Source organism: Martes martes (genome assembly GCF_963455335.1).
Source record: "Martes martes genome assembly, chromosome: 10".
NCBI classification, from domain to species: Eukaryota; Metazoa; Chordata; class Mammalia; order Carnivora; family Mustelidae; genus Martes; species Martes martes.
The window spans coordinates 35019375-35045248 of NC_137898.1; the positions used below are offsets into that span (position 1 = coordinate 35019375).

General features: G+C 34.2%; 1 protein-coding gene across 2 annotated transcripts in view; it reads right to left on the reverse strand.

The window, feature by feature from the left end:
• METTL15 (methyltransferase 15, mitochondrial 12S rRNA N4-cytidine) overlaps positions 1-25874 on the reverse strand; it is a 184868-nt gene that overhangs the window by 84208 nt on the left and 74786 nt on the right. For both annotated transcript variants that reach the window (XM_080814986.1, XM_080814987.1), the window contains exon 3: positions 17940-18076. In XM_080814986.1, the coding sequence (XP_080671112.1) occupies positions 17940-18076 (137 nt within the window). The remainder of the gene's footprint in view (positions 1-17939; positions 18077-25874) is intronic.

Consider the following 25874-nt stretch of genomic DNA (forward strand, 5'->3'; position numbering starts at 1 on the left):
TGAGAGAAAAAAATGAAGGTAGTATTGTATTCCAAAGACACTTTTATCCTTTAGGTTAAAAAAAAAAAATCAGCCATAGTCTATATGTGAGTATCTGGATGTCACAGGAAAAAAAAAAAAAAAGTTTTGTGGCTCAGATTGATAAGGAAACAAACTTAATACCAGATGTGATCATTTATATGAACAAAATTATTTTTTAAATATTTTTTTCTTATTCTTTATACTATATTTTCTTGCTTGATTTTAAAGAATATTACCTGTATTACTATTCAAAGTCTTGGTCTTCATTTCATTTTTAGTATTTATATTATTTAACCAGTAAGGCAAATACCTTGTGTCCTAATCTAAAACAGTGAACTCAGAAGCAGAGAATAAAATGGTGGTTGCCAGGTACTGCAGGGAGGAGGAAATGGGGAGGTATTAGTCAAAGGATACAAAGTTGCTGTTATACAAGATCAGTAAGTCCAAGAGTTCTACTGTAAAGCATACGGTCTAAAACTAACAATAATATATTATATACTTTAAAATTTGCTAAGAGGGTAAATCTTATGTTAAGTGTTCTTATCACACACTAAAAATAATAATAAAGAGGGTGGGGAATAAACTTTTGGAACCAATGGATGTGTTTATGGCATAGATTGTGGTGATGGTTTCATAAACATGTACGTATCTCCAAATTCATCAAGTTATATGCACTACATATATACAGCTTTCTGTGTGTCAATTATACCTCAATAAAGTAGTTTGTAAAAATAAAATACTCTTCATTCTAAAATCAGATACAAAGGAGTATTCTTGATTCACAATGTGTTTTATTTTTGGTATTTGCATTTGTTGCATTTGATAATACACATAAAAATTTTACAGAACTAAAAATAAAACCACACTCAGGATACCAGATGTGATTTCTTGATGTGAGAAATTTAGATTTTTATTAGGGGTGTAATAAGAAATAAAGACTAATTTTGGTTTCCACTTCAATTCCTTGCTTATAGGTAGATAACTTTATGAAAATCTAAGCTTAGACTAGTTCTTATTCTATTTTTCCCCAGGAAGTGTATGCTGGTACCTTAATAAGGGGGAAAAAAATGGGTCAAGCCCTGTTAGATATTCAGAGTGTAGGTGGAAATCCTTTGACAAGCTTTCTGGGGATGCCTCTAACATGGGAATTGCTGTTGAGATTCCAGGGGAAAAGGGTAAAACTCTGTCAGTAGCAATATCTCTTACAAATAAACCTTTTCACACCCACTAAAAAGAAGGTTAGAAAGATGCCTGAAATCTAGCAATTAACCAATATCACTGCAAAGTCTTAGTACAGAAAATCCTACGCTGAGCCTACACATTGCACAAAATGTTCCTTTTAATATACCCGCTTATATGAAAAATAATTCTTCAAGATATAAAATAAGGATGTTAATACAAAAAGTATTCTCTAAATTATTCTATGCATCCTAATATCTCCAATTATTATATAATAATTTAATGTCATGCGGTACTGACCTTTTTTCATTTAAAAGAGATTATTAATTTTATCTATAGGAGTTTGACATCCTAAATCTTAATTTTTCAGTTTCAGCAAAAGGAAAAAAGACTAGCATTACTAGAAAAGGGAATAAAATGTCTTAGAACATATAGGATCTAAATACCTTTTTGTAATGGGACTATGTATATTTTCATATAGGTTCCCTGGATGTGCAGGCTTCAAATGGAAATAGAAGTGATAACTAGTTTCTTCATAGTAAAACTGGTAGTAAGCACTCTTAGCTCATTGTAAAGGATAGCCAATCAGAGTTTATCTCCTAATATTTCTTAATAAGTATTTAGTAAGTAGATGAATCTGTACTTAGCCATTTAATTTTCTGTAGAACCTAGATCTAAAATACCGTTATTTCAAACAGTGGTTTGGAGATTTAGAAGGGTTCTATTTACATTGTGAAATGGAAAGCAAGATAAACTCAGCAAATTATATCCAATTTTGACTTTTACACATTTGATACAGATAATGGAAAATCATCACCCATTCATTTATCCACTTATCCATCCATATTAATCAAGTACCTACTTGATCTACTACAGAATGTGGAAGATATAAAGTCAGGTAAGACAGAACCATACTTTAAAGAGCCTATAATATATGGAAGCAAACCAAGAGAATTGTGTTAAGAGCCTGGAAAAAGTTGCATGGGGTGTGATGGGGGACAGAAGAAGGACATTAAATCAAACTGGGAGTCACTGGTGAGCTCCCAGAGGCCACAGTGCTTAGTCTTGAAAGATAAGCAGGATAAATAATACTCCAGGTAAATGAACAGCATGTAGACATAAAGTAGGACATAAGATGATGGGTTTATGTAAAAGCAGCTATTTGTTATGTTAATAAGCACTCCTCCTTTTCAAAAATATTTGCAGTAATGGTATTTTATTTAAATAACATAGAATCAGGGGTGCCTGGGTGGCTCAGTCATTAACCATCTGCCTTCCACTTAGGTCATGATCCCAGGGTCCTAGGATCAAGCCCCGCATCGGGCTCCCTGCTCAGCAGGAAGCCTGCTTCTCCCTCTCCCACTCCCCCTGCTTGCGTTCCCTCTCTCACTGTGTCTCTCTCTGTCAAATTAAGTAAAATCTAAAATAAATAAATTAATAAGTAAATAAATAAATAAATAACATAGAATCAGTTCTTCCATGATATGAAAGCTTATTTCTGGGGAACCTGGGTGGCTCAGTGGGTTTTGAGTGCTCAAATCTTGATTTTGTCTCAGGTCATGATCTCAGTGTAGTGGGATCGAGTCCCATATTGGGCTCTGCATTCAGCAGGGAGTCTACTTGAGATTCTCTTTCTCTCCTCCTCCCTGTCCCCTTTCCCTTGAGTGTGTGTGCTCTCTCTCTCTCTAAAAACAAATAAGTCTTTCTAAAGAACAGTTTATTTCTGTAATATCTAATACTTCTGGGTCCTGACCCTATTTGCTATCGTAAACACCTATTTAATATCTGTCATTTTTAAAATTTTTATTTTATTTTTTTAAAGATTTTATTTATTTATTTGATAGACAGAGATCACAAAGTAGGCAGAGAGGCAGGCAGAGAGAGAGAGGGGAGGAAGCAGGCTCCCCGCTGAACAGAGAGCCCGATGCGGGGCTCGATCCCAGGACCCTGAGATCATGACCTGAGCCAAAGGCAGAGGCTTTAACCCACTGAGCCACCCAGGCGCCCCAATTTTCATTAACATATAATGTATCATCTGGCCCAGGGGTACAGGTCTGTGAATTGTCAGGCTTACACACTTCACGGCACTCACCATAGCACATACCCTCCCCGATGTCCATAATCCAACCACCCTCTCCCTACCCACCCACCACCCAGCAACCTCGGTTTGTTTTGTGAGATTAAGAGTCTCTTATGGTTTGTCTCCTCCTGATCCCATCTTGCTTCATTTTCTCCTTCCCTATCCCTCAAACCCCCCACCCTGCTTGATAAAATAGGAAGGGATTATATTGCTCTTTTTTATCCCATTACCCCAATATTCTGTATTCCCAGAATATGGTTTAATACCTGCCCCAAAATAGGGCTTCTTGAAGTACATTAAATGAGTAACAAATAATAGTAGGGAAAATAAGAATAGATATTCCAAAAAATAATTTAAGTTTGGATTTAGAACACATTTGGTAGTTTCCCTTCTAAAAGATTTATCTAACTAATCTCATTACTACTTTACCTACAGAGGCTTCATCTTGGGACTTCTGAGCATTCCCCATGCCAAGCCTATTTCCCCATACACAGCAGGCACTAAAATGAATGCTGAATTGTGTATTAAATTTAGATTGTATTCTCTCAGGAAACAAGAATAAAATACTAAAGCAGATAATCTAATCTAGCAGCTGTTTGTTTCACTTTTATTTTAAATATCAGACAAAAGTGGGGGTGTAGGGAATAGGAGAATTATGCATATAATTACAGCAAACTTACTTTGATTTATTTAGTTTATGATAGAGAAAATACAACTATTGTTTTCATTCTTTTAATATCTCAGAATCCCAAACATAAAATTTTCTCATATATAATAAAATGTCTCTAAATATATATTGTTTATTCAAGATAAAATAAATTAAGTCTTTCTAGGTATAGTCATCCTTGTGCTGAACAAGCTGCTATTCTCATCCTGGTACCATATGGATACGTTCAAATGACGTAGGCAATAAAAATGGATTATCTTAAGTTTGTGAAGAGGTAATTCATTTCCTCAGTTATCATAATATGAAATGTGATTTACATTTCAAATATACATGTTGACTTCCATGAATCAGTTTTGTAAACTTTAAGTCAAATATTCTAAGTGAAGAAATTAATCTATAACACCACTTAGGAATGGGTATAGAGGTGTTAATTATACAGACCTTGAGTTAAGTTTGTAATGCCAGAAAACAAAAACCAAAGATTTTATTTGAAATAAACACTTGCAGACTCTGTCTCTCCATGCCAATTATGAGCTAAATAATAAGCAATAAGAACTTAAATCTAAAAGTAATGAAGAAGGCTCAGGAATCAGCCTTTCAGAATTTTCAGGTTTCAGAACAAGAAAGGACTAAAAATTAAATGGTTTTGGGAGGGCAGCAGCATATGAATATAGAAGGAGAGAGCCAAAGGACAGAGACACATAGAAAGATCTCATTCATTATTTTAGCATGAAGCCAAGAATTGATAGAGAAATCACAATCAATAAAAAGTCAGTCAGGGGGGCTAGAGGTAAAAAGGAAGGCAGTGATACAGCTCAGCGGAGAAGTGTTTGGAGCTGTGACAGACATAGTCTTCAGTATTTACACTGATAATGAATCTGTAATAAAAGACAGATTCCAGAACACTGCAAGTGAGGAAAGCTGGATGCAGTGTCCCATACTGGAAATTTTAGACCAACTCTAATCTGCATGTTAGGAAACCAAGCAGGTAAAGACAGGAAATAAAACCAGTCATCATCTTGAAATTTTCCATACTCTATAATGGCAATAATTATTAGTATAATTATGTATTATAATACATAACAGTTAGAGCAAAGCAACAATAGCTAACATTTATTAAATAATTTTAAGATAAACAATTTAATTGCATAATCTTATTTAATCCTCATAGCATACCATTAGGTTTCAACAGTACCTCATTTTAGAGATAAAATAAACTTCAGAAAGTTTAGGTCACATATCTAAAAAGCAGAAATAAGACTCCAAACCAGGACTGCCTAATTCCAATATCTAGACTGCTTCTCCACCAGTGGAGATGGATATTTATCATTTGTCAGATCCACATAGGACCACAGAAGGAGGATCCAGAGATAAAGAAGGGTCACAGACCTCGTAAATCTGCAGTTTCTGGTTTAAAAAAAAAAAAAAATAGCACATCCAAGCAGGGATAACTAGAAAAAGTTTAATGAAGAGACTACAAAAGTATGACTAGGTTAAGGGGAGTCAAAAGGGAGGTGAGAAGCACCCTAAGCTAGGAGGAGAAAAGGCAAGGACAGGGAGTGACAAGTAAAATCCTACAGAGCCAGAGGTGCATCTAATAGGAGCCCTATGAACAATGATCTCTGAAGAGAAGTGTAGCCACTGCTGATGAACACTCTGACCTCACTCTCCTCCGTCCTCTCATTTCCTGCCAGTGCCTCCCATTTGCTGAACTCAACCAAAAGCCAGAAGACAAGGAAGCCTGCTAATAATTACATAAAAAGCTTCTCTTCTGAGATTCAATGTAGACAAGGGTGGAGGGAGAGTCTAGGGACAAATGGAGATTATACAGTACACCTGATAAGAATTCAGAAGATTAAGGGTTGACTTAAAAAAAAAAAAAAAAAAAAAAAAAAAAAAAAACGGAGAAAAGCAATTATTTTAGGCAACTTAGAATAAAATAACTTCCTCAGCCTGTTCATCACCCCTTTTTCGGGGTACTATTCTAGTTCCAAGTCAGAAGAAAAGTTAACTTTCTGTCATAATTGTAAGTGTTTTTGATCATAGACATCATGCTTTATCTCTTACTTTGCAACATTATTCCACTCCCAACCATATGTCCTCTCAATTTTCGGAGTCAGTGTCTAATATCTTACACCCTATCTCATTCATGGCAAGACAGGCAAAATACAGGTTAAGAATGGCAGTTTTGAGTGCCTGGGTGGCTCAGTGGGTTAAAACCTTTGCCTTAGGCTCAGGTCATGAGCCCAGGGTCCTGGGATTAAGCCCTGCATCGCTCTGCGCTCAGTGGGAGCCTGCTTCCTCCTCTCTCTCTGCCTATCTCTCTGCCTACTTGTGATCTCCATCTGTCAAATAAATAAATAAAATCTTTAGGGCACATGGGTGGCTCAGTTTGTTAAGCGACTGCCTTCGGCTCAGGTCATGATCCTGGAGTCCAGGGATCGAGTCCCGCATCGGGCTCCCAGCTTCACCGGGAGTCTCCTTCTCCCCCTCTCATTCTCTCTCTCTCTCTCAAATAAATAAATAAAATCTTAAAAAAAAAAAAAAAGAATGGCAGTTTTCAGGGGGTTCCAATTCTATAAATTAAGCTTTCCAAACAACAGAATCCTAAAAGATATAACTGCCTTGCACACCATTGGTTTCTTTTTGTGTGAACCATAAACAAACACTTGTTAGCTTCCATGTATATTTCAAGCACAGAGCCAGGTTCTAGGGATATGGACATGCATTAAAGTTTCTGTCTTCAGTGAATATTTAGTACACAATGTGAATATATGGAATGTAGCCACAGAGGAAAGTAGTTTTCAAAAAATTTTGATCAAGATACACAATCAAAAATATGGTTTCACTATAATCCCATATACAAAAATACAATATATAGTTAAATAGGTGATGGGGATTAAAAACTGAAAATGTTGTGATAAGCACTGGGTGACATATGGAATTGTTGAATCACCATCATGTATACCTGAAACTAATATTACACTGTATGTTAACTAACTGGAATTAAGATAAAAATATAAAAATTAAAAAATAAGATATGTGTGTGTCTGCATATACACTCACATATATATCGATGCGTTCCATTGAAAACAATACTTAAATTTAACTTCACGTGATATACTATATTTCCTATTCTTTTCCATTCCATTCCATAAAATGCCAATCAAGACCCAATAAAAAGACTTCATGACTCACTAAAAGGATATACTAAACAGTGTTCTAAGTCTAACCCTCAGCACAGTCCTAGGAGATAGGTACTATTATTATCGCCATCTTAAAACTGAAGAAACTGAGGGAAAGAGAGGTTAAGTAATGTATCCAAGGTTTTACAGTGAGTAAATGACAGAGCTGGAATTCAAAAAAAGCAGCAGTATATGCATGTTTCAGAGCTCTATGGTGAACAAGGAAGAAACAGCAGTCAGCTATTAAAGTTGCCAAGTCTTGAGGCAGAACTGAAAGATCCTACTGCTGGTTAGAAATAAGCAGTGAGGGAAAAGTAATGGTTAAGTAGAACTAGTGCATGGGTTCATTCACCCAATAAAAATGTTTGTTTCCCAGGTGGTGCTGTTGCCCTAGAGAAGAAAAATAAGAGGTGGGACAGATTCTGGAGGAAAGTTCATTACTGAAAGTCTTCTGTGAGAATGCAAATACTTTATAGACTTGGGAACATGCAGGACTGAATTTACTCATTCTTTGTCTCCTACCCTATAGTGGCCAAGTCAGATGAGTATGAATTCTTGAATGCTCTCTTAAAATTTAATATCACAATATTAACTTAAATTTCATCTATAAGCATGCAACATAATTTTACCTTGGAATGAAGTCTTTTAATCTCTTAGAATCTCATTAAAATGGAAAGCCATGGACCACACAGAGCAAAGTAGAATTTCTAAAAAGATGATCAGAAAAAGGAAAACCTCAAGGCCCAGCCACCACCAGCTTTCATATAGAGTGGAAATTCCTAGCCTTTTAACTGCTCTCACTAAATCTTTTCTGATTTTACCCTCTTCCTACCCATATTCTTTAGGCAGAATAATCTATTAAAAATGCAAATACAGTCATATCAGTTTCCTGCTTCAGCAATGGATACCTACCCATTGCTTTAAAGTCCAAAATCCCTAACAAGGCGTTATATGATCTGGCTCTAGTTTACTTCTCTATCCACTCCACCTCTCTCTCTCATCCATTCACACTGTTCATTTTATAGCCCCTTCACTGACATTCTCTTTCCTGCTACAGATCTTTAAGTATTCTGTTCTCTATACTACAAATGCTCACTCTTGGTCCACCTTCACCTAACAGTCACTCATCCTTCAGGTCCTGTCTTAAATTCACATACTCAGGTAGGTTTCTAGATATTCTAGACTAGACTATAAAATATTGCTCCTAGAACATACTATACTCACATTCTTAGCCATAATCACAACTGCAATTAAATAACAGTGAAATTCTTTTTTTCTTATCCATTTTCCATTTACATCATGAGCTCTATGAAGGCATGGACTATGTCCTCATCCCCTTGGAACCACTAGAAGAGCCAGACTGCCCCAAAACTACTTTGTACAATACGTGTTTTCTCAAGCCTTGGAACTAAATGTTTAGTATGCCAGAAAATAACATACTTTCACGTTCCCAAACACCTTCATCCTTCAAAGCAGATATCTCTTGGGTAGAGGTTATATTTAATAGTATTCAGTGGGGCAAAATATAAGATCTCATTTTAGTAATGATTATACTGACAAAAATACTGAAAATAGTGACAGACCATCAGCAATAGTTCAAAACAGTCTAGTTAATTTTTCCAAGTTGCTTTTTTTATGTTTGTTTATATTTATAAAAATTCTTTCACTTTGATGGTACATAGCAGAACTGACCTCCTATAGTTAGTAAGATTAATAACAGCTGTGTCTCATATCTTATTCTGGCAATCTAAATTTTAGGTAGATAGGGCTGTTTAAGATAGAGTATTCCTTTACATGAATTTTACACTGGCCCTGGAGACAAAATTCCCAGGTATGAATACCAGCTCTGTTAGAGAATATGACTAAATTGCTTCTAGTATAATATTGTAGAGTGGTAGAAAGAACACAAGCAGCAAGCCTGAAGCCACAAGGTCTAGATTTGCCTTTGCCCTGGCTTCTTGTGTAAACTTAACCAAAAATAAGAAATGGTGGTTTAAAAGAAAGAAAAGATAAATGGTAAATTTCAAGTGCCAGGGAACAGACTATACAACTTAGAAGAGATCACATGGGTAATTTAGAATAGATTCTGTCATACAAGTAAGTATATTTGTAACTCACCCAATTTTTTAAAAGATATTTATTTTTTATTTAAGAGAGAGCATGAGCAGAAGGGGCAGAGGGAGAGGAAGAGAGAGAATCTCAAGGAGGCCTCATGGTGAGCACGGAGTCCTACATGGGGTTTGATGCCACGACCCCCATGATCATGACCCAAGCTGAAACCAAGAGTTGGATGCTTAAACCACCTAAGCCACCCAAGCATCCCTGTAACTCTCCAATTTAATGACCATGGAACAAACTTTAATTTAAAAAATGAAGACCAGCTATTGATACCTATTTAATCTTCTCTGAAAGCAAGCAAAAGAATACAAGTTCAAATAGTATCAATAACTAGTCAAAAAAAAAATCTTATGCAAATAGTAAAAACTACACAAATAAATACATGACCAAGATGGGGCCTATGAAAAGATCCTGGAAGAGAAAAGGAAAACTCTGTACTTAAGATACAGAGCAAAAGCATTCTTTCGAAAAAGATTGGTTACAAAAAAACAGAATTGGATTCCATAAATTTCAAGAAAGGTCTGCTGGCTATTAAATAAAACAGAAAAATGAGATGACAAAATGAGAGGATATAAAAAGGAATTGGCAGAAAAGATCAGATCAACAAATTAAATATGGTTACAGGGAAAGATAATTTCCAATACATGAATTAAAACTTGACCAAGAGTCAATAAAAATCACAATCAATACTGTAGAAACCCAAATCTGTAACAGAAAATAACCTTAAGGAGATGACCCAGAATAGTGAGTAAAAGGAAAAGTAGCAGAAAACACTGAGAGAAGATAAAGGTCATGCAGAAGATAATACAACTCCAACCAACAAATAAAAAGTGCTCATGAGTTAGAAAGCAGAAGAAAGAGTGGGGCCTAACAAAATAACTCCTACATGCAAATTAACAAAAAGAGACGAATTAGTAATATTTCTTAGAAAAATTTGTGAATATCAAAAATAGTCACAAAATATATCTAATAAGCATCCAGCCTGGTGGGGAGAATGAGAAATTACCTCAGAGAGGAAAAAAGAAACTGGGTTGACCTCAGACTTCTCCACAGCACTAAATGTCAAAAGAAAAAGAGTAATACCCATAAAATGCCCAAAATGCTATGTTAAATCATGCTATTACCCATGTAAGAAAGTGTGAATAACACAGTCTCTGTAGACAAAGGTAGAGGTGTTTCCCTTTTTCATATTTCTAGCAAAACTACTTAAAGATGTAATTATTTGAGTGAGATATGAGCCTACATGAAGAATTCAAAATAGGACTTGTAGTATAAAAAGGCTAGTGGTGGGGTGCCTGGGTGGCTAAGTCAATTAAGTCCTGGACTCTTACTTCAGATCAGGTCCTGATCTCACAGGTCCTGAGATCAAGCCCCACCCTGGGGGGTTCTCTGCTCATCAGGAGTCTGCTTGGATATTCTTTCTCTCTGCCCCTCCCCCCCACTTGTGTGCACATATACACATGCTCTCTCTTTTCCTCTTTCAAATAAATACATAAATCTTTTTTTTAAAAAGGCGAATGGAATACACTGAAATGAATTAAATGGATTGAACTATAAATAATTTAGATATGATGCCAAACTGTGCAAATGCTAACTAATAATTATCATACTAGTAGACATTAATGAATAAATACAAGATAATAGTTTTAAAAGACAAACGGGTGGGGAAAAAAAGTAAAATAAAATTGGGAATATTATTTTCTTCTGCACACTTAACAAAAAAAAATTTGTTTAAATATGTTTAATCTTTAAAAAAACCCACTAACATCAGGGGCCCTTAGGTAGCTCAATCAGTTAAGTGTCTACCTTCAGCTCTGGTCATGATCTCAGGGTCCTGGGATGGAGCCCTGCATAGTGCTCCCTGCTCAGCAGGGTCTGCTTTTCCCTCTCTCTTTAAACCTCCCCACTGCCCACCCCCCGACTCATCTTCTCTCACGCTTGCTCTGTCTCTCTTAAATAAATAAAATCTTAAAAAACAAAACAAAACACTAACATCAGCCAGCAGTAAATGAAAAAATAAAAGGTATGTCATCAAAATTGGTAGAGAAAAGGGAAACTAAATAACTATGCAGGGACAAAATAAATTTTAAAAGCCAAAGAAAATTTCAATGAAACACAAAAATAGAAAAACATCAAACAAAGTGACATAGAAAAAGTGTAAGTATATCCCGAATTAATTATCCTTTTACAGAAAACATACTCAGATTTGTTTACAGAAAATACATCTGGTATTCGTTGTTTATAGAAAGGCATCTAAAATAATATAGCATAGAAAGATTTAAAATAGCAGTAATATGGGCATGGATAAGATTATAGTAGAGTTAGCATTCTTATAAATTAAGTAATAATTACATGAAGGAAATACTCTCCAATCAATAAAATTATTCTTTAAGATAATTTAATGAAATATGAATGTGATAATAAAATATAAAAAATAGGATTTATAATGTTCTACATGTATAATATATAACATAATAATCTGATAATATATAAGTATAATCAAAATTTGTGAAATACATACTTAATGCATAAAATACGCTTCCTTAGATATTGATTCTTTTACTTAGATGAGATAGATTCTAAGCATGTTATGCATTTTGTTAATAGGATAAGATGCTCATGAGAAATGGATGAATATCCTTTTCCGCATATCCTCACTTTTCAAACTATTGTCTCTCCAGTCTCATGAATATAAAGCATTAACCATTATTATTTTCATTCCATTTTTCTCATCACTTCTATTGATGTTGAGCATCTTTTCATAACTTAATCTTCTACAAATGACCCTCCCATAACTTTTGCTCATTTTCCAAACTGGATTTTGTTATGTTATCAATTTTAGAAGAACTCTTCCTACGTGATAAATATTGATGGGGTTCCAGTCATGCTACCTCAAGATACAGCACCTTGCACAATACTGAATATTTTAAACTGAAGGAATATGAGAAACAGTACATAAAGGAAGAACTTGCTGCGCTTCTCCTAAAGCAGGTCATAAAACCCTCATGTGAGAGATGCCCTCCCTATATGCAGAGGAAAGAACCCTTAGCATCTCCAAAGATGAAAGTAAGAAGAATCTGAACAAATGGGGCTTACTAAGTTTCCCCCAGTTTACTACACTTAGCTCGTAACACTTGTTCTATCATATTTTTCCATAACATTCCACTCTTCATCAAACCTAATATAGAAATAATCAGGTGTAACCATGTCTTAGGGTCTTCACTTCCTTTTAGAGGCTCCTATGTCACATAAAAAATAAATGTGTATGCATTTTCTCTTGTGAATCTGCTCCAGCTGAGAATGTAGGAGGGTAGAGGAAAACGGTATTTTCCTTCACTGGAATGTCAATCCTGTTCCTATTCTCTATATTACTAATATTTCTTCTCCCCAATTAACTGTCTGGAAAATATTTTTATTTTTGCCATATACTTCTAAAATTTTATAAAATATTAAATATTTCTAATATTTAATTTTATAGATTTGTGATTTGTAGTCTTGATGAAGAAACTTACACTTAGATTATCTATATAATGTCTTCAATTTTCTTATAGCATTTTCTTTTTCAATTTTTCATATATTTCCACTCTATCTGGAAGTTATTTTTGAATCTGACTTAAAACAGGGGTCCATTTTATGTTCTTCAAGTTCAGTGAGCATTGTACCAATACCATTTACTTAATAATGCACTATTTTCTCAAAAAATTGAAATATCTTCCCCTTCTATTAAATTATTTTATAGTATAGTATATATCTATTATATTGTTGAATCTGTATCTGAATTCTGTCTTCCACTAGTCTACTTACCTTTTCTCATGTCAATATTATACTGACTTCATTACAGTGATTTTACAGTATGATCCGACATCTAGTAAGGCAAATTTCCCCTCACTTTTTTATTTCCCCTCAAAAATCTGTCACTCCCCCAACCATATGTACTTCATATCATATTATATAAATTAAAAACAAGGATTTATCAGTTAAATCAATTAAAATAATTCCTGGACATACATTAAATTTGGGGAGAACTTTTTTTTTATAATATGAATTCATACTACACCAAAACAAGATTTCTCTTTTGTTCGATCTTGTATGTCCTTTAATAAAATTAGAAAGTTTTTTTTTTTTAATTTGTAACTGTGCCTTTCTTGTAAAATTTATTACTAAATATTCTATGTAGTTCTCGGAACTTTTTTGAGAATGGATTTTTTTTCCTATTTCCCTTTCCAAGTATTTACTACAAAGAATATTTTTAAAATTTTACCTAACCATCTTATTGTATCAACTTATTAATTTTACAAGTCTTTTGGTCAAATCATTACAAGAAGAATATCTTAACTAGCATCTTACTTCTATATGCCAGATCTTCCAAAAATACTGATTGCAGTATTTATAGAGGCTAATCCATGTTTACATCCTGATTTTGACTTAAATTGTTATAGTATTTCATCTTTCAGGAAAATAACTGCTGTTTGTCCTTAGATGATAGAATATTTTACATTTAAGTAGTTATATTCCTGTTTAACATAGAGATTTTAATATGATTATCTAGCTGATTACAGTCATGTTTACCAATCTGTCATTGATTGGCTGGCTGACCTGGAAACATCTCTGCCTTCTTTAGGTATTATTCTTTTAACTAGGCCTTAGGTATTATTCTTTCAACAAATGATACATGAATTAGATGTGCTAGTATTTCCTTTTGCATTCTACATTTATATTCTTCAGTGAGGTTAGACTTTTTCTCTTCTTTTATACTACTTCTAGCAGGATTAAGTATAAAACCATGCTAGATTCAATATAAAATGAACTGAAAAAGCTTTACATTCTTATCATGATCAAGAATAGTATAAAAGGCAATACTCTTTCCTATTTTTTTTAAACATTTTATTTATTTATTTGACAGACAGAGATCACAAGTAGGCAGAGAGGCAGGCAGAGAGAGGGGGAAGCAGGATCCCTGCTGAGCAGAAAGCCCGATGCGGGGCTCGCTCTCAGGACCCTGAGACCACCACCTGAGCTGAAGGCAGAGGCTTAACCCTCTGAGCCACCCAGGCGCCCTGCTCTTTCCTATTTTTTAAGACCTGGGTAACAACTGCAAATCTTGTCATGGTGCATTATTCTATCTACCTTTCTAGTTACCTTTCCTATCTCTTCTCTGGTAATGACCTAATAAAGTTTTATAATTATTCAGTCAATTTTAATAATTTATATTTCCTAGGACACTGTTCATTTCATTGATGTTTCACATGTTACCATAGAATTATGGTTGTATTATCTTAAGATTAACTTATCCTGTATCTGTGGCTGGTGTCCTCTTCAATCTTAATTACATGTTTTTGGAATGATCACTTGGATTTCTGTATTCTTTTTTCTTTTCTGTTGCTTTCATTCTGGTTTTCATCTATATTAATTCGTCTTGCCTTATTTTGTTTTATTCTATTGTTCCTTAAATTAATTTATAATACTTGGCAAAGAATTATCTTCCAAAAAACTAAAAAATTTTCAGTAAGATTTGAGTCAAGGTAGTATGAAACTTAACAAAATGAGGTTATTAGGCTTGAAAAAGAAGAACAAAGCCAAAGGAATCACAATCTCAGATTTCAAGATATACTACAAAGCTATAGTAATAAAAGAGTATGGTACTGGTACAAAAATAGACACATATAGCTCACTGGAACAGAACAGAGATCCCATAAATAAACCCATGATTATGTGGTCAATTATCTATCACAATGGAGGTAAGAAATATACCATGAGGGAAAGACAGTCTTTTCAATAAATGGTTTTGGGGAAAACTGGAGAGCCAGTTTTGTGGTTTTGGGGAAAAGTGGAAAGCCATTTTTGGTGTGCCAAAAATGAAACTGGACCACTACCCACAAAAATAAATTCAAAGTGGATGAAAGACCTAAACGTGAAACCTAAAACCATAAAACTCCTAAAAGTAAACAAAGGCAGGAATCTCAGACATTCACCTTAGCAACATATCTATTATGGATATGCCTCCTCAGGCAACGGGAAACAAAAGCAAAAATAAACTATTGGGACTACACCAAAGAGAGAGGAATTAAAAGCTTTTGTCAGCAAAGGAATTCATCAACAAAACAAAAAGGCAACCTCCTGAATGAGAGAAGACATTTGCAAATGATGTATCCAATAAGGGGTTAATATCCAAAATATATAAAGAACTTATAAAACTCAATAACAAAAACCAAACGATCCAATTTTAAAATGGGCAGAGGACCTGAAAAGATATTTTTCTACGGAAGACATACAGAGGGCTAACAGACATATGAAAATATGTTCAACATTACTAGTCATCAGAGAAATGAAAATCAAAATCACAATGAGATATTACCTCCCACAAGTCAAAAAGGCTAATATCAAAATGACAAAACATAATAAGTGTTGGGGAGGATGTGGAGAAAAGGAAATGCTCCTGTACTGATGATAGGAATGTAAATTGGTGCAACCACCATGAGAAACAGTATGGAGATTCCTCAAAAAATTAAAAATAGAAATATCATACAGCCTAGTAACTCCACTGCTGAGTATTTACTCAGAGAAAATGAAAACTAATTTCAAAAGATACATGCTCCTCTATGTTTACTGCATTATTATTTATAATAGGAAAGTTATGGAAGCAACCCAAGTGTCCAGATATATATATACAATAGAATACTACTAAGCCATAAAAAAGAATGAAATCTTGCCAATTGGGATGACATGGATAGAACTGAGGGTATTAATGCCAAGTGAAATAAGTGAGACAGATAAAGACAAATATCATATGGATTTCATTTATGTGAGGAATCTTATAAGTGAAAAAAGGAAAAAATGAACAAAGTAAAAACAGACTCCTAAAAACAAAGAACAAACTAGTGGTTGCCAGAGGAAAGGTGGGTGGGAGGATGGGTAAAGTAGGTAAAGGGGACTAAGAGGTACAAACTTTCAGTTACAAAATAAATGATAGAGATGAGAAGTACAGCATAGGGAACAGAGTCAATAATATTTTAATAATGCTGTATTGTGACAAATGCTAACTATACTTACCATGGTAAGCAATGAGTAACGTGTAGAAATGCTGTGTACACCTGAAACTACTATAACATAGTATATCACCTACACTTCAATTTAAAAAAAAAGATTATTAGGTGATGGGGTCCCAGCTTTATCTCTGTTTATTCATATATGCCTTTTAGCAAATTATTTAACCTAAGCTAATAGTTTCTACAACTATAAACTGAAAAAAGAATATAGTCTCAAGATTCTTGTTAGATAACAAATTACACCTGATAAAAGTGATAAAATTTTAAGCTCCTTCCGAGAAAAGGAGGCTTTTTGAAGGAATAAGAGACCTTGGAAAAACTGAACTGGAACTCACTGCCTTTAGAAATAATAATATCTAAGAAAATCCAGTTTTTCTATGATAGTGAAATGTAATAAAGATCTATATTCATTCTATGAACACTCAGGTCATAATCAGGTGAACTCTTAAGATGTTTCATCAATATGAATGCCTTAGAATTACAAGAATTTCCTAAAGAAGATGCATGTAAGTTACATTACAGAATAACAGAGACAGGTGTGGGTTTTTTTTTTTTTTTTAAGTATCACATCATTAAGCCATATCCTCATATTTTTCTTAGAAGAAAATAACCTGGGGTCAAGTGGGTTTCAGGCACTCCCACTGAACCCTGTGACGTTGCAAACAAAAATCTAGGTGTATTTATTTAATTTTTATTGGGAGAATTAATCACACTGATAGATTTGCAAAGAGTTTGGGACCTGAGAGGTTGAAAAAGACTATTCTAGATAAGTAATTCAACTTCCTATCTTTAGTCTGTGATTAAACTTTTCCATGGTCATACTTTTGCTACTTCACCAAACAGACTTTTTCATTATTAGACAGTTACGACTACCAAAAAACTCTGGTGTACATCAACTCAAAATCTACCTCTAAAATTCGCATCTATTTTCTTGATTTCAGTCTATGAAGCATGAGAGAATAATTCCTTATTCCTGAAAACAGCCCTATATTTATCTGTAGGTAGTCAACTTAGCTCCAAGACATTTCCCTTTTTCAGACCAGTAATTTTTAAACAACACAGCATAATCCACTAATCCAAAATTTTCTCTAAAGGAAGATGATTTAACAACTCATGAAGAAAATATTTTACATTTTTAAAAGGTTCCACAATGAAAGCTCACTGAATTCTTGACAGATGGATAGAGTGCTCTAAATTTACTTGTGAATTTCAAAAAGAATTCAGAGAAAACAACTGCATTACATGATGTATGTGACCTAATGAATTCTTCATTATTCTCATATATTTATTTACTTTTTACCAGTAAACTCTTAGAAACTGTAACTCATAAATTCTTTAAAAATTATTTCTTAAACTACTGTCAAAATATTACCCATGGATGGACTTCAACCCACGTTCAAATTTTAGCCATAAGTCATTTTTTACTTTCTTTTTATGAATTCAGGAAGGATAAAGGCAATAATAGCATTTTAAATGGTACTAAAAACAATATTTACATTAATTCCTTCAGGGGAAAAAAGAGAGAAAATATGTAGCAGAGTGAAGTATAACAACATACAAGGGAGAACAAATTCCAAAATGGTAAACCCAGCTCTATAAAACTCAGCACCAAAATTCAATAATTATACAAGAGAATTACTTACGGATACAATTCTGAAAGCTGTTCAGCTATTGCATAAGCTGCTGGGTCTCTGTCTAAGGCATACAGAGTAATGTCTGACTCCTTCTGTAGAATGGCTCTTGTGTGTCCTCCTGAACCAAATGTCATATCTAGAAAAACCTGGCCAACACAGAAAAAGAAAATTACTATCTAGCATGAACAAAATATTCTTGCTAGCTACCTTAATTTCTAGAGGTACATATTGATTTTCCAAGCTGATAGCAATTGGAAAAACAATTAAAATTATTTTGCCTAGAGTTCAATTTGTTATACATGAGACCTGGATCAATTATGAGTGACCAGTCTGAAAGAAATGGTCAGAGTATCAGTAAAATGATCATCTCTGGCACAGGCTGGCCAATTTAGGACAAATTTACATTTTCCTCCAAAGGTCAAACTGGCTACAGAGTTATGCTGCTAGTTTTTTAATGCTTTCCAGGACCTGGCTGACGATATTTCCAACAATTTCTCATTATCTGGAGGTAGCTTACAATTAGTATGGCTCACTTTACCTCAATTTCTCTAAATGCTTTGTATTACACATGAAGATATTCGAGAATACAAAGAAAGAATGAGAGAAGGAAAGAGATAAAGGAAAAAAAGAATGAATACACCTAACAATAAATAATCACAGGACAAATCCTTAAAAATCAAAACTGGAAAAGGCTCAAGGCTTAAGTGAAAACAACTAGGGTAAATTCCAGCTTTGTCACAAGGACCTATATATTCTTGGGAAAGACACTTAAAATTCCAGTGTTTTTAGATTTCCCTAGGCTTTGAAAAGAAAAAGTCAGAAGAAAAGAAGATACCATCAATAGTTATCTAACTGGTAAGGTGACATATAATTGCTCATCTAAACCAAGACACTTGAGAGTGTAAGATCTGTAAGTAATAATTTTGCCAGAATAACAGTTTATAATCTACATATGCTTAGATCATTCTAGAGAAACAGTAAAGCTAATTGGACTTGAATCTACTTCTTGGCTATTTTACTGGGCCACACTATAAAGAAGATAGGTCTCAGTTGGGCAAGAAACCAGACCTGGACCATTAGAAACATATTTGTGAATAAGTTAATTGATTGTGGTTGATTTGGAAGTCAAGACACTCTCAGTGTAGAAAGTACCCTTTCAATAAGCTTCACTGGTATTATGAAAATAAAAATAATCATTCCAATAATATTGAATACTATGAAAAATGACATATACTATAGATCAAACTATTAAAAATATTTAAACACGTAACTTTTTCAAAGTTAATGTGAACATTGCACAAGAAGACAACTTCTTGAAATGGATCTGAACATTCTCCTGTCCTGAAGGCTACAAATTATTTCCAGGAGAGTGGTCAGAAACAAAACACAAGTACGCTTTGATTTTTTGCTACCAGTTACCATGCTGAGACCCATCCTCTGATCAAGTCCTCAAAAAAGTTAGCCTGCTATTTCAAGAATAACATGGAGGAAATCTTCTGATCAAAACTTAAAAGAGGAGGGATGTAAATTATGAGAGATGTAAATGTGGTAAAAAAGCACAAGCACTGCTTTTTAACATAAGTATGTTAATACAACTAAAGCTTGCACTTCTGTCACTGTCAGCACAATAGACATGGCTATACACTCTTTTCAACATTATAAATGATAATGTTAAAACAACACTTGAAACTTACCAAACTCAATACCCAAAGAATAATTCAATCTAGAAATGGGCAGAGGACATGAACAGACATTTCTGCAAAGAAGACATCCAGATAGCCAACAGACACATGAAAAAGTGCTCAACATCCCTTGGCATCAGAGAAATACAAATCAAAACCACAGTGAGATACCACCTCACACCAGTCAAAATGGCTAAAATTAATAAGTCAGGAAATTACAGATGCTGGCGAGGATGCGGAGAAAGGGGAACCCTCCTACACTGTTGGTGGGAATGCTGGTGCAGCCACTCTGGAAACCAGCATGGAGGTTCCTCAAAAGTTGAAAATAGAGCTATCCTATGACCCAGCAGTCGCACTACTGGGTATTTACTCTAAAGAAACAAATGTAGTGATCCAAAGGGGCACATGCACCCGAATGTTTATAGCAGCAATGCCCACAATAGCCAAACTGTGGAAAGAACCTACATGTCCATTAACAGATGAATGGATAAAGAAGACATAATATGTATACGTGTGTGTGTGTGTGTATATATACACACACACACACACACGTATACACACACACACACATATGTATATGTATGTATGTATGTATGTATGTATGTATGATGGAATACTATGCAGCCATCAAAAGAAATGAAATCTTGCCATTTGCAATGACGTGGATGGATCTAGAAGGTATTATGCTGAGTAAAATAAGTCAATCAGAAAAAGACAATTATCATATGATCTCCCTGATATGAGGAATTTGGGAGGCAGAGTGGGGGATCTGGTGGGTATGGAAGGAAAAAATGAAACCAGATGGGACTGGAAGGGAGACAAACCATAAGAGACTTTTAATATCACAAAACAAACTGAGGGTTGCTGGCAGAGGGGGATATGGAGAGGGTGATTGGGTTATGGACACTGGGGAGAGTTTGTGCTCTGCTGAGTGCTGTGAAGTGTGTAAGCTTTACAATTCACGACCTGTACCACTGTGGCAAATAATACATTATATGTTAATAAAAATAATTAGAAAAAAAAACCACTTGAATTTCTTGCCCTTTTTTTTTTTTAAGTAGTCCAATGTGAGGCTCAAACTCATGACCCTGAGATCACAATCCAAGCTGAGATGAAGAGTTGGACATTTAACCAACTGAGCCACCCAGGAGCCCCTTCGTATTATTTGTATGGTTGTTAGGAGTATATACTTATAATCTCAAAATCAAATAATCTCCTTTCTCAGTCTGTATACTTATTTTAATGTTTTAATGAATAAGTAAAAATCTCCTACCTTTCCATACTTCAGTTTAAAAATTTCTAGGGGCTTAGCATAATTTAAACAAAGAACTTCTCCAAGGCAGAAGTATAAATTACTTTCTTGTTATGCCCCAATATCAACTCTTGCTATAATTCTGTATTTAAACTGAGAGTATAGAAAATAAAACAATTTGCATATGATTATTTTATCTCAAGCCAGGCAAGTCCCAATCGATAATTAAAAAGAAAAATCCTCATCATCAAAAATATTCTGGAAAATGTAAGATGATTATAATTTACATGATTATTTTTTAATATATCATGATTATGCCCTTGGAGATGTACTGACAATCAAGGAAGTTTCCATAGGAAAAAAAATAATTATAACCAGCCAAGTGTACCACAAAGCAAAGCTGGAGACATGGATTTATAAAACTACAAGTGAACCCCACCATATGTCCTAGGTTAATAGGTTACTGAAGCCATCAACTAGAATTTTGAAAATTCTAATATACATTGCTCATTAATGTAGGCCTTGTGAATCAACCAGCACTATAACTGAAAAGGGAGCCAATTAGTGTCTCCCTTCTCCTGGGTCACTAACTTGATATAAGACCACATTTTAAAATTTGTACTAGCTGACAATAAAATAATACTGGACAAATGGAAAAGAACAAAAAATGGACAAAAAGAAAAGAACAAATAAATCTGAGTGTTACAAATCAATGCTTCTATGGGTCTCATCTGCATGTATTCATATATATATATATGTGAATATATATATATATATAATGCTTCTATGGGTCTCATCTGCATGTATTCATATATATATATATATATATATATATATATATAATGTTTCAAATATAAAAGGAATTCTTTCTTTAAAATTACCTGATATAATTTATCTAAAACATGAAACCAATATTTGATGCCAAGATTTTATTCTGACAGTGCCACTTCTCACTTGTATAATCCTGACCAAAGTATTTTAACCCTCTGAGCCTCAAATGTTTCATCTAAGAAAGGGCAATAAAATGTACCCCTATTTACTTCACAGAGATACATAAAAATTATCTTATTTCTCCCTTACAACCACAAAGTTGGTGTTATCAGATTTATACATACACAGAAACTAAGATTAAACTCAGCTAGTAAGTAGCAAATGCAGGAACTGAATACAGGTATACCTGGCTTTCTTCTGCATTAAATCAACAAAGCCTATATTTGCCCAATACCTTATAGTTTATTGAGCATTAACAGTTTTCCTACTTGGTCTAACAAAAGCTCTGTAAGTAGGGACAAGTCGTCTTCTCCCCATTTTTGCAAGTACAAAACTGAGGTGCAGAGAGATAAGGTGACTTGATTAAGATGCTATAACAAGCAAGTGAGGGAAAGAGAACTCTAAACCATGTGTCACCAACTCTGTATTTTGTGCCTTTTCTGAAAGAAATAGAGAGAAGAAGGAGGAGTGAATAAAAGAAAGAAATTTAAAAAGTGGATGGCATAGAAAGAATCATGGTAGAAATAGCTTTATAAAAATTATATAAGAAAACTTAAGTTTTTTTATAGATCACCCATTCCCACGGGAATTTAGGCTCTCAGAAACCATGTCTTAATCTTTGTGTAGCGGGACAACTCTTGAGATACATGTGTTTCTCTCTTTTTTTCTTCTTCTTCTCTCTCTTTCTATTTCAAGCAGGTGCCTAGGTATTTAGAGCTTTAGAAATGTATGTTCCTTGAGGGTTTTTGCATGACACAAAGAAAAAAGTATCTTTCCTACCATCTGGAGAAAACCACTTTCCTATCAGTTAATATTAAAGAACAACAACAAAAAAGCTCAGAAAGAATGCTAGTTATCCTGGGTAGGTTAGTATCTTTAAGGAAAAGAGAGAGAGATCTCACTGAAATTGGATAGAAGAGAGATGGGAATGATGAACAAATTCCAGGAAGGTGAAGGACTAATGAAATGACTGACAAATGATAAGATCTCAAAGCATCGTCTATATGAGGAACTGAAGGAGGGTGGACCCTCAACACAGGGTTCCCAGTGATACCAGAGATTTCCATACCCCTCTTTGGCACAGAAGCAGCAGAACCTCTGGTCCTAGAGGGCCTTTATACAACAAAAGGCATCTCAGGGAGAACTAAGTGTGGTATGAGATGAGTAGTAAGATGCAGGGCTTCTGCATAGCTCAGTTGGGATTGATGGCTTCTCAGCACAGGGAGATTGGGGCTCAGAATAAAAATAAAAGTGACTTAAAAAACAAACATTTGAGGGAAGATGCATAACTACAATTCTCCAACTCTGCCTCCACTTTAACAGCATCAGTGTACAGTAGAAGATGCTTAGTAAATATTTAGTGATATAATATGAAAAAAGAGCTCAGCTTCCCAAGGTAGCTATGATAAAGACAGCAATACTCATTTGTGCAAATGAATTTAGAAACACTCCTCAAGATACAAGACTCATTACCATAAGACCACATAAAATAGTCACAGGATATCTAACTTTTAGAAGTCATTTAATACCAATATATTCCTAATATTATAAGCTGTTTCATTAATGAAAAGAACTTTTTCAGAACATTAATAATGATCTGATATTAATAATATTATGTAACTCTAACATACCATGTTTCTATCTGTTGATCAGAATCCTTTACATTTGAACTAAGAAAATGAACATTTCCTATTTTAGGCAGTTCTTTGAATCAAATACAAATAAATGACATTTTATCCCCATGGTCTTCTAAATATAGAAATGATTAGGTTCTACCTTGCACCATGATGAGTCACACTTGAATAGTTGAGCTATAGCTGTGAATCTGATAATGAACGGGGTACAGATGCAGAATTTCAGAGCTTAGAGGGACATAACACACTATTTATTCCACCTCCTCATTTTACTTATGAGGAGACCATGGCCCAAAAAGGTAGCTAGCTAAGGCCAGAGCTAATACTAAAATATAAATCCTATGCTCTTTCCACCTCATCTCATAATATTCCACACTGAAATAAACAATCATTCTTTGAAAAAAAAAATTTTTTTCTTAGTGAAGGCAGATATTTATGTGGGAACTTTGCATCTTAAACCTCCAACACAGTTGAAAACAATCACTGTTCTACCATCCTAAATTGTTTTAGGACTTTATGATGATAAATTTATTGGATTCAATTCCAAAGATAATTATGTTGTATACGTGGTCTCAGATAAATACCCAGCTATTATATATAATAGCAACTGGTGATGACTAACTTCTTGACAGGTTACAGTTTTCAAATTGACCTTGAAATTAAAAGCAAAGAATTAAAATACTTAAAATCATAGGTCCATGGGTAGTTAGAGCTAGAAGAACCCACAGAAATAATCTAATTTAATTCCATTAATATATACTGTTCTGTCTTTCTGGAGTATACTCAGCACTACTTTTACACCTCTCAGATATGATATTCTTTAAAACCTAGCTAGGGAGAACTGAGAGAAATCAAGGGATTCACCCAAGATCATCCTGCACAGACTAGATAGTTAAATCATTTATTTTTCCCAATCCAACAGTTCTAATCATCGAAATTTTCACAGTAGAACAACACTGTTAAAATTGGACATGAAAACATTTTTAGCCATGAACAGCACGAGGGCAGATCTTTCAATTTCATTTTCCTAATGTTGATTAGTCATTTCCAATCTGTGCAAGATTTTTAATAGTAAGTTCTCATCTGAATTTGGAAACAATATGGCCTGATTTCACTGAAAAATTTCTTCCTATGAATATTTCCTTTTCTGGCAATTACTAGTTTTGAATATTTAGAATTGAAGTGTTTTTGAAAGAATTTTGGAAAACTTCACCTATTTGCAACAGGTTTCATTTTGAAATACTGATATGTCGCAGGCATATACTTAACCTTCTGCATTTTTTTTCCAGAGGTAAATTAAAATATATGGCATTAATTAATTATCTGTATATTTACCGAATATTCAGTACAGATAAGGTCATAAGAGGTAATAACTCTTGAGATATTAAGTTATGGCCCTTCCAGTTTGATGAGGGAATTAGACATGCACACAAATAATTACGAGTAGAAAGAAATCAGCAATATAAGAAAAGCATATACAACATTTCAGAAGGAGTGAAAAAAAATATGCATTTCAATCAGTAGTGAGACAGATGAAATTGGAGTAGGTTACAAATCAGCAGGGCCATCAAGGCTGGACAGAAGTCAGAGAGCACCCTTTCTTCTCACTCTTCCATATTCCCCAAATTCAGTTAGCTACAGCATCCTGTTGATTTTACATAAATATGCCTTAAATTTCTCCACTCCCATTTTAAATTCAGGACCCCTTATTTCTTTGCTTTACTATTGCAGTAAGTTCACATTCACATCCATACCTCAGTCTGACTTCTAATTCTTCTTGCTACACTGTTAACAGGATATTTTTTCTGAAATAAAATTGTAGCACGTGACATTCCTGCTCTCAGAAGCTCTCCAAAGCTACATGACACAGTCTAAATTTCTAGGCATAATGAATAATAGTCTTCAGATTCTGGCCTCTGCATTTCTGTCTAATATTATCTTCTACTCCTTACACATGGATTTTATAATATATTCTCTAGCCATACAGTTATAAAATATAACAAAAGCACCTATAATTATCAAACATGCTATATAGTCTCGTGTCTTCTCTACCATTTTGCTCTGTTCCATCTCTCTCAAATTGAATTCTCAAAAAATTATGAGAATTCTGATAGGTGCACATCTCTATTCTTAGAGTTAGAAATATAAGAGTAGGCCAAAATAGACATGGCCCTTGTTCTCACATGGTTTTCAGCTGGAGGCCTTAGTATCTTTAATATATATATATTCTTTCTTTCCATAATACTCCTCTGGAAGATGCCCTAAACATTTGTGTCCTGGATGCCAAACATTGCATGACAGAGAATATAATCAATAAATATCTACTGAATAAATAAATAAATAAATAAATAAATAAAAACAGAGAATGAAATCTTAGCAAAGGCAT